At 35.0% G+C, this 11,209-nt stretch overlaps 1 protein-coding gene across 12 annotated transcripts in view; it reads right to left on the bottom strand.

The window, feature by feature from the left end:
• LOC106461089 (nicotinamide riboside kinase 1-like) overlaps window positions 1-11,209 on the bottom strand; it is a 79,624-nt gene that overhangs the window by 51,741 nt on the left and 16,674 nt on the right. For all 12 annotated transcript variants that reach the window (XM_022387953.1, XM_022387950.1, XM_022387957.1 and 9 more), the window contains one exon: window positions 3,845-3,902. In XM_022387953.1, coding sequence (XP_022243661.1) covers window positions 3,845-3,902 — 58 coding nt within the window. The remainder of the gene's footprint in view (window positions 1-3,844; window positions 3,903-11,209) is intronic.

Raw genomic sequence — 11,209 nt, 5'->3', positions numbered from 1 at the left:
CAACAGGCTCAGCAGTTGTAACACATGCACCTCACACAGAGATTGTTAAAGTTGGAGCACATGAGTTTCGACATAAAGAAGGTATATTTGATGCCAAAGATGGGCGTTCTATGACTGCATTTTGGTTCAAACAACGCCTTCTGAATGGACAAGAGGTCAATTGTTCCTGGTTGGTGTGTTCACCTCTCCAAAAAGCTGCATACTGCTTTTGTTGTCTTCTTTTTCATCTACATGTGTGACATCCGAAAGTCAGTCTGCTTTCAAAACACAGCTATACAGGTGATATTGATGGACCAGAATTGTACAGAGAAATTAAAGACTGTAGAATGTTGATAAGTAAAAGATCACAGACCGATTTTCCTGAACCAATGGTTGCAACTGATTTCCTAACATTCATAACTTCATATGGTGAAGATGGTTTCCCAAATTTAAGAATTGCATTGCAGATTTTGTTAACAATTGGGGTTTCTACTGCTAGTTGTGAAAACTCCTTCAGCAAGCTGAAATTAATTCTTACATACTTGAGAACCTCAATGACTCATGAACGACTTAGTAGCTTGACAATATTAAGTATTAAAAAAGACGTACTTAATACCTTAAATTTTGATAGTTTAATTGATGCATTTGCAGCAGCAAAAGCACGAAAGGTTCATATAATGTAACCAACAGGTAGCATTCTGGTATTCAAACTAGATCTTGTAAAGTATATGTACAGTTTTGTAAACTAATAAAATTTGTTATTTGTAACTTAAGTAGTATTTTATCAATCTATTTTATAAACCATGTACACCACAAGTAACTGGCTTCTCATATAATACATAAGTTTCAAAACTAGAGATATAACAGAAATTTATTCTGCATGCTTGAAAGATTACTCTAGCTATGTGACTTTGAACAATACTGGATGACATAAATATCAAAATGGTTTACAAATTATGTAAGTACACCTAGTAGGTTATACTTCATTAGTTCCAGGTTTACAGTTGTGATATCGTGAGATGTTATATTGTGACTTTATTGTAAGTCTGTGTAAGGCGGTAATTAATTCTTTATGTTATTGTCATTAAGTGAGTAATGAGTCACAAAACAAATAATCAAAACATTTCAGAGGTAGGGGCACCAAAAGTGTCTTTGCCCCCAAGTGCTGAGAACCCTTGCTACACCACTGCAGGACAAAGGACTACATTCCCATTTCACTGGTTCATAAACATTATAATATAATGATTAGGGTTCTTGGTTTACTAAATTTTATTCATCTCTACACCCTGATGAAAAGAATGTATTACTGCCCGGGTTTTTGAATGCTTCTAATAAAATAAAATTTTTAAAAGTTACAGTTGTAAAGTGAGAATAGCACAAAGAGCTATTTTATGCTGAATTAATGAAATCTATTTTTTTGCTTGTGGCAAAAGTAACAAATGCATAAAGATAAAACAATAAATACAATGTAGGGTTAATTAGGTAAATGGAAGGATGAAATACTAATTAAAGAAATTTGGGGAAGACTGATCAGCATTACCTGTCGACTTAATTCCACTTTTTAGGCAAAACAATCAGTGGTTTGAAGGGCAACTACCATGTCTCACAACTTATAGATTTCAATTACACATTTCAAATTAGTGCCAGTAAACAGTGAGGTTCAGTGTTTTGGGACAACCAACAGCCTCCACTCAAAAACAAATGTATTAGATTTCCTATACTGGAGTGAGAAGATTTTTGCTCATTTGTACAAAACTGTTTGAATACAAAACTATTTGTGTATATGAATGGTTAATTCCATGCTCAAAAGTAAGTGTATTCAAAGAAGTCATGATCACAGTAATAACTGTACCAAGCGATACATCATAGCTAAGTTCCACAATTATAGTACTGGAAAAGAAGTATGAACTGTAACATGATTTGCTAACAGAGTAAAATTTAAGGAAATACCTCAGTTCTTTTCCACAAATTATGTAACCATTAAACATCAGTTGTTTTCAGGTGGCCTGACTTGTGACTTGCTTTTAACTAGCCCCATGGTGTGCAGACTGTGGGACAAATTCCCCTAAGGAGGCATGCAAATATAACTATTAGAGCTTATAAATTATATCTGAAAGTGCAAATTTAAAAGTAATGAAATTTTAAAAACTATCATACATATATTACTACTATTATGTAATATAGTAACAACAAATAACATGGGAAAATGGCAGGTACAGTATATACACAAATGGTTAGAATGGGGAGCTGCATCAGTGTGCGAGTTGCAAATGTAACAATTAGAGGTTAATTCCATGCTGAAAAAATAAACAGAAAGAGAGAATTCACAATCAAAATATTGTGCATTTCTCTCTCTCTCTTAAAACAGAACCATGTTTAGATTTTCATGAATTCCCAGTGACAAGGCTTTTGCATTTTAAATGTGTTTTTTTTGTTTTTTAATTACAAATATGTTTTGTAGGTTTGTTCTAATTTTCAAAAATCAATAAATTATACATATGAAGTTGAGTTATTTTTTAATCAGGGTTTATGCAATACAGTTTACTTTCCAATAAGAAGATGCAACAACTGAAAAATAAACAAGGAAGCAAAATGAAGTGGCAGTAACAGGTAATTCGGGAAAATATAATGGTATCTAACAACTTCAAAATTTGATTAAGTTTATAGAATAACATCTAGGATAATTGGCCAGGTTGTGTCAGTCTAGCCAATGAGAGTAATTACACATGACAAGATCTATGAGAAGGTGGCAATCAGCAAACTTGGAAAGGAAGTTGGGAAATAATAAAATTGTAAAAATATTAAGCATTAGCAATAGTTTCTAAGTGCAAATGAAGACCTGAAATTATATACACATGATTCGTTTACTTTAAAGATGTTTTTCTTCTAATAGAATTGGTAAAACAGTAAGTATATGTTACTGATAAAACTAAAAGTGTAGTCAGTAAATGTTTTTGTTTATGATTAGTTCCAGGAGTTTGGAATTCAGGTAAGGCTTTGAAGCATATTTATCTGGGCTGATCAGTATCTGACAGTATCTCCTGATGGCCTAATAGGAAACAATGTTGTTGTCAGGGTGAAATGTCCTGGTAAATAGAGAGAAAACACTACTGTTCAAAACAAGCTGTTTCCTCCCTTTCTGGAGAAGAAGAATGGCAAGCTACAACTGAAGAAAGCCAGTTTCCAACTAGTAATACCTCCAAAAAGAAAAAAGTTGAAAAAGGAAAAGTAAATGACCTGAAATCATTATTGAAGTACATTCTCTCTGTTAACCATGAAGTTTATCAGCAAATTACAGCAAGCCAAGAGCAAGTTGTAACTGATACTGATTGGATTGAAGAAGGAGAAAATTATGAATAAGTTACCTTTGGTAAAGTCACAAGAACTTTAGAATTTTACTGAAAAATATTTTATTTCCATTTGCCTGTTTACTTAACTTTAAAATACAAAGTTAAAATATTTCTTATTTTCTTTTAAACTCAGCATTTCACATAATCAAACTCAATGCCAAGCAAGGATTTGCCCTTTTGCTCTAAGCATAGTTACAGTAAACATTTAATTAGGTTGTTGTTACTTATGTTGTATTTTACTGAAGTTTCCATTCAAAACATTGTTTAAGTAGCTGTAGTTAACTGTTAGTTTATAACATTTTAGTAAAAAAAAAAAACATTTTCTTCTCTGTTAATACCAGGTTATATATAGTTTAGAAATCATAAAAACTGTTTTATTTTAGATCCTAAATGGTAATAAACAAAGATAAAAACTCCTTCATTCTGGAAGTTACTGAAACAAACATTTTAATGGCAAACAAATCTGTAACCTAATGTTTTAATACAAAACCAAAATAAAATACACAGTCACTTACTTTCCCAGTTAGCATGCTGAAGCTCTGGAATCATTTCATGCTTGTCACTGTATTCTTCCTAGATCAAAATAAATGATAAATTAACTCTGTAAGTAAAATATAATATTATAGATCTCCTTATTGAAAAATATTAACACAGAAATAAAGAAAGTACTTTAAAAACAAATGCTTTATATTTCAGCTAGATCTATATGTAACATTTTGTGAACAATAATGATGCAATAATGCATCAAAATCACATATCAACCCCCTGAAGCATATAGTTTATAAGTTTGCTGCACATTGTGCTTAAAGCTTTTACTGTAATTATTGACCTTTTTATTGAATTTTTCATTTCTAACTTTATCACTTGTGGTTTACTCTTCAAAAATATAATTTCTATTTCTTTCTCCAACCAGTCTCTCCTGAATTTGTTTTTAACCAAACTATCAAATTCTCTAACCTTCATTTCATCATGCTGCTCAATACCATTTGCTATTTTAAAAACTAATTCCAACTTTATATTAAATTAAAGTGCAAACCTTCAACCCTTTTTTTGCAAAATAAATTCACTCAACAAATACACAATTTTGCAAGACTGGTAAAACTTACTAGCCAGATTGTGATCGATCAAAAATTAGGTAGTTATACACAAGATACAGAATACATTGTTGTCGTATGGGATTGAAATAAAGATTATTTCTTTTAAGGAAGATCAACTTTTATTGTGTTGATGGAGTGGCAGAATAGGCATTAAAGCATTACTCCCATCAAACTTTCTTCCCTGATTATTTTTGAAATCTCGTTAACAACACCTGATAACAATTCTCATCCCTATAATCACAAGAGCCTTTTACATGTGAAATTTCCTCATCCCTTCCCTTTTCAATAATTTTAAATGAGCTATTATGTACTACTTTATTAAATTCACAAAGACCATGATTCTTTATCTTTGATTTGTTGTTAGTGATGAATTTCATCTTGTTTGGACTCATCTAGTGGTTGATTAAGAGATTACGACCATGGCTTAATGAAACAAGTCTGGTAGTTAGTCTAATGTTATGAATTTCAGACAAGCCGTCTTTAATTATGGTTTCTATACTGTGTTCAGTTTCATTTATATAAATGTTCCATAGTTAGAGGAAGTACAAGAGAACAAATAATTAAAATATCACACAAGTCAGTAAGTCAGTGTTGTTTTTTAAATTTTTATGCTTTTATAATTTTAAGAATTAATGATTGTAGCAGTATTTAACATAATGACATATATTATATGAATAGAAGTCACAAGGCAAAGAATATTTCTACCTTTGAAGCTTATATGTAACTAGAAATAACAAAGAAGTAACAAGTTTATTATATCCAAATTTGAGACTCAAACAAATATGGCCGTTGGAAGAATAGATAAGAAATGTGCAATGTGTTAATTGATAAAAACTGTTATTTCTGTTGAAATCAATTGCTTTGGTTTTCTGATTAGACATAAGTTTATTTGTTATTATGGAATTCACTATATAACATGAAATCTTCATTACTGTTTTAAGAAAAAAGGACCTAAATAAAAGGAATTAGCTTTTCCTTCATGGTGAACTAATAATCCTAATATCTGAAATGTTTTTTTTTTCTGTTTCAAATCTTTCATAGAAATATTAAGTGAAATATAAATAAAAAGAAAAAAAATTACAGTCTAATTAAAATGCTTCATAACTTTTATTTTCTAAACCAAGTCTTTGGAGTTATTGTACTGTATGTTATATATATATATGTATGGTATTCACAGTAAAACTGAAACAAACATTAACATTTTCCTAAATTCAAAATGTATTTCCAATAATACTTACCTCTGCTGACACTTATAGCTATTACTCGACTGCCAGGGTTTCAACTTTGCCCATCCAAGAATTGGTCTGATTTTTTCTCGCTTGCTCTGGTCTTTTATACCCCACTCAAGTGCCCTTAGCGATATTTGTCATGTGATACTCTCCACTTACATCAATGTGCTCTCTATCCTGGTACTGTATATAAGCAACTCATTCAGATAATTTTATCACTTTACCATCCAAGTCTCTAACACTGGCTCTTAGTGGGGAGGAAGGGTGGGAGAGTGTTAGTAGAGGTAAGTATTATTGGAAACACATTTTCAAATTAAGAAAATGTTAACTTCCAAAACATACCTACCTCTACTGCCACTTGTAGCTAGAATCCCACAATGAGAAAGTGGAGGGGCTGGTGAAAGCAGTATCCATACAGAAAGCATCTGTATAGATTAAGAGTGTGCCAAGATAAGAGTGGTATACAAAGGGGAGGAGCTGCACTACATCCAGAACAGGTATGCTCTTCATCCTAAACTTAGTACCTGTATCAAAGGTGGAATAGTACATGGGTAATCATCACTAAAGGCCAGCCCCAATCAGATAGCTGAAATTTCACAACTTGAGGTTGGAATTAAGGGGACTTGGTCCCTATATCCCACATTGGTGGCTAGGGCAACACCAAAGTGGACAAACTTTCTCCTCCACCTGAAGAAGCATAAAAGGCAACACTTCAGGCTGGGAATGATGGGATTGTGTATGTCTTACTCAACCAAAGGAACAGAACTCATCCTGTCTGGAATTATGAACATTCATCCACACTCCCCAAGCAAGTGGGCAAAGAGCTTTCCATTTCCCCCTGGAATTATGGAGAGGACATGGAACACTGTGCTCAACCAAGAACCCAGAATGGGACCACTCCATGTTCGAAATTACGAGGAGATATTGGACCTCCATCTGTGAACAATATACTAAACAGATATTGATCAAAAGAAGAGCCATGCACACCCCAACCAGATAACCAGGCATCAAATCTAAACTGTTATTGCGAGTAGGCTCCTGCACAGGCTGTTGTCACTACTACTGACATCTGGGAAAAATATCCAGGGACCTGGGTAGGAGAGCCCCCAACTTTGCCCTCTTCTCCAAGTGTGGAGAAAATCACTCAAACACTCTGGAGGAAAAGCCTCTGTCCACCACCTCAGTAACTGGAAACTGGGTGTAGTAAGGACTCTCTAGCTCCACTAGTAGAATATGGGGGTTAATGCTCACTGGGGAGTCCTGAGGAACAGTGCTCTGAAAACAGTGCAATGGGTGAACCAAGTTCCCTATATCATTAAAAGCAAACCAACCTCAAATTATTCAATCTGATGATCGGCAGGGATGGGAAGAATCGGCAACATCAAACTTGGTCATTCACAGACCTTGTGAAAAATGCCAATGTCAGTTGAGAAAGGACTCCATTGTGAACTGGGGAGATTCTGAGAATTGATTGATATGATAAAAGATTTATGATGGGCCACAAATTTCCCATCTGCTTGGGCACAACAAGTAAATGGGAAGAAAATCTCAGAATAATGGGATCAACTCTCTCTACTGCTCTGTTGACCAATGACTCTCAAATAGTTTTGGAAAGAAAATCTACACTCCATGGATCTGTTTGGGGTGGAAATACCACTGGTTTGGAGGATAATGGAGGTGAAGGAGTGAACTGAATGACCAACCTGATGCCAAAACCTGAAGTACTCATGGAGCTGTGGTGAAGGAATTCCAGGTATCCAGAAAATGTTGTAACATCACTTCCACTCCCACCTGCATAGGATAGTCACCGACATCATTGGCAACGGTCTGCCCAAGCAGAGGAGTCTTGAAGGTAAGAATGGAATATATTCTGAGTACCAATAGATTGAGGAGCAGAAACCCGGGGTCGGGACATATGATGAGTAGTCATGCCATGACTTCCAGTAGGAGTGAAAGAAAGTCTAGAGGCCAACAACGACAAGGAAGAATGCAAACGGCGACATCAAGTCATGATTCCAATGCCTCTGGGATGCCCACAAACATCGAAAGATGAAGAAAACGAGCCTCACGTAACTCACGAAGGGCTACAGCAGATAGACAATTTCTCTCCAACAGGGAATCTCTACCCAATAAATCCCAACAACATACAAGCCAGGAAACCAAAGAAAGAGCAGAAGTTGACAATCTTACCAAGGTAGAAGTCAGCAAAGGACCCAATCCGTCCTCAAATTGATGTGGGGAGTACTGATAGGCTTCCAACAAAATCTGGAGGGGAGATAAATATCTCAGAACAGTAGTGAGTGTCAAACAGATCTGTGATCTGTTCAAAGTGATCAGGGTCTCGTCAGAAACCCCACATATCCAAATGAGGATAAAGTTTTTGGGAATATAAATATACATCCTCCTGGTGGATATAAGCCAAAGCATGCTGTTCAAACAAATGTGGGGGCAAGGCATAGCTATCCTGTCATGTAACTGAGCAATAAATATCCCAGCATGAACAGCAATATTAAGTGAAGGAGGAAAACTAAGTAGTCACCTTCAGACCATTCAGCCATCAACGAAGGGGTAGATTCAAAGGCAACTGGAAAAAAGCCGACAAACCTGACTGACTAACTGAAGAAATGGAGCAGGAAGTGGCTGATCCAAATTAGTCTCATGAGAATCCAATCTAGTAAACAAAGGCACTGGAAAAAGAGAGTCCAAATTCTCTCGACTGTCCTGGATCATTGAGAAAAGGAGCCTCAGAATCCCCCAGACCAAATATATGTCTCCATCTCACAAAGAATCAGCTCACTAAACTAAAAGTACCCCCCTTTCCTGACTTATGAAAATGCTAGATAACAGATGGAATAGAGGAGTGCTGATTAACCTCTGTGCTGGAAACAATAACCTGTGAATGCCTGAAAACATTGTTTTGCAATTTTTTAAGATAATAATTAAAAAATATAAATTATACATAAAGCCACTAGGCTTTGCATAAATCTTAACTAAAGATGTTAACTATCACAGCACTTCTGTAGAAAAACCCACGTCTAAACGCTTTGTCGAGAAAAAGTGATAAAATTATCTGAATAAGGTGCTTATATACAGTTCCAGGATAGAGGGTGCATTGACATAGGTAGAAAGTATCACAAGACAAATATCACCAAGGGCAATTGAGAGGGGTATAAAAGACTGGAGTAAGTGAGAAAAAAATCAGACCAATGCTTAGATAAGCAAAGTTGAAACTTTGGAGGTTGAGTAATAGCTATAAGTGGCAGTGAAGGTAAAAATGTTTTGGAAATAGTAGAAGATCAAAAAGCTATACTTGTAAGAGAAAGAAATGAATAGGATAGAAAAGGGAATATTTTTACACTAGTGCAAACAAGAAACAAATTCTGTATTCAGAGAAACACACAAAAGTGTTAGTTGTAATTACCTTAAAAACCTAAATGTATAGCCATGCTGGTGAGCTATTAAGTTCTGATTTAAATACTTGAACTAGTGGAACAGGAAAGAAAGACTTATTCTCTCAACAAAGACTAAAAGAATGGTGTATGTATCATGCTTTCTAGTCCAAGTATAGTATTTCCCAGTCCTAGATTAACTATGATTATATGTGTTCAAAAAGGAGAGAAACTTTCTGCTATGGCAAACTTGTACCAACCTATGCACTACCATGTCACTTGGATATGGCTAATGTTTCAGGGGACAAGCAATGCATAATCCTTAACAAGCAAAAACAAGCTCTTTTGAATGACCACAGTAACATTTACCTTAACATTACTGCAAGTTCATGATCACTACATCCTGTACTCAAGAGCAAAGTAAGTGGAGGACTGTAAGAAAAATTAAGTTTTCAAGACTTGGCCAGCATTTGGTATCCAATGCCATAACTAAGAATGTGACTTTACCATGTCTTGATATGAAAATCAGAGGTTGAATTCACAATACTATTTTTTTGGATTCACAGAGCAAAGGCTTTCATTTCATGACATTTCACCAGGTTAACCTGGTTTCATCAGATGATGAACATGAAATTATCAGAAATAAATAATTTTATATCAAATAATGCCTTAACATATATTGTTACAAAATATACTGTATGATGTGTGGCATAACTATTACATTACTAAAGTTTATGGAAGACAGCAAACTTTTGGATATTTCTAGATGTATTGAAGATGTAGATATACTACAGAACGTTTTGAATCAAATTGGACAAATATTTTATAAATGACCTTTAATTACAGTAAGTGAAAGAAATATATTGCATTTGGGTTATCACAATTTAGATCACAAGTTTAATACAGATTGGAACCAACTCAACAGCTTGACTGATAAAAATGGTCTTGGCATAGTGGTGGGTAGGTCATTCAAATGATTAAAGCAGTGCTCTGTTGCTGGTAAAAAGGATAGTAAAATTTTAGGATGTGTATATAGACATACTGATTACAAACTAAAAAAACTAATTATCTCTCAAACAAATCAATAATTAGGCCTCATTTGTAATACTGTATACAGGTTTGGTCTCCTTGTGTAAGAAAGGACATTGACTTACTGGAAAGGGTTTAGAGGAGAGCTACTAGGATAGAATGGTTATCTTACAAGGATAGAACAAGGTCTCTTTATTTTCTCTTAAGAATAAAGTGATAAGACTAGAGGTAATATTATTGAAGCCTACACATTGAACTGAAAAAGTTATAAGATAAAGGCCTCTTTGTGCAATATTTTGGGTGATATTATGGAATGAATTGTCCATTGTTAGAAATGGAGTTTAATAGTAGAATTGATGATTTACTGAAAATTAAATGATGGTTTTAAATTTTCACTTTTATAGAGGTTGAGTGTGCAAGGACAACTGCGTAAAATCATCACTTTTCAGGGTCATGCTATTGAGTGGGTTCCTATCTATATTTCCTCAAATATTTCAAGCAAGTTGTTGCTTAGAATGGATAGACTCAGGGACAAATCAGGAAAAATCTGATGCTGAGATTTGATGGGTTCAAAGAGAGAATGAGCCAGAGCATGATGAATCACATTGAGATCCCATCTGGTAGCACAAAGGGATGGGGTAGACGAGCAAGATGAAAAGAATAGAAAAGAGGGGAAATAGTAGAGAACCAGAAAGATGCACAGAAACAGGAGACCTGGAAAGGTGTTGTACAGGGCAGCCTGATAACTAGAAACAGTGGACATAGAGAAACCCTCATCAAATAACCAGGTAAAGAGCTGAGACAGGTGAGGAACAGAAGGATGGAAGCCACAGTGAATGGACCACTGTCGGAAGGTAGACCAACATCTCTGATACACAGACAAAGAGGAAGGATGAATGGCATGGGTAAACAAAGATACTACACAAGGGGTGAGTCCCCAAGAGGAGGCGATGTATTGGACAAAAGCCACAGGTGAAGATGGAGTTTGGTGATGTTGGGATGAAACACGTCTGATTGAGGTTGCCAGAGGACCGACCTGGACTGAGGTAAGGGCAGGGTTCGTTGCTCCAGTAAAGGCCAGAGAAGAGGAAACCATGATTGAGCAGGCCAATATGGAGCAACTAGTAACACATAAC

The sequence above is a fragment of the Limulus polyphemus genome, unplaced genomic scaffold (assembly GCF_000517525.1).
Source record: "Limulus polyphemus unplaced genomic scaffold, Limulus_polyphemus-2.1.2 Scaffold895, whole genome shotgun sequence".
Lineage (NCBI taxonomy): Eukaryota > Metazoa > Arthropoda > Merostomata > Xiphosura > Limulidae > Limulus > Limulus polyphemus.
The sequence above is the reverse complement of the archived record's forward strand: the minus strand, read 5'-3'. Positions and strand labels throughout refer to the sequence as shown.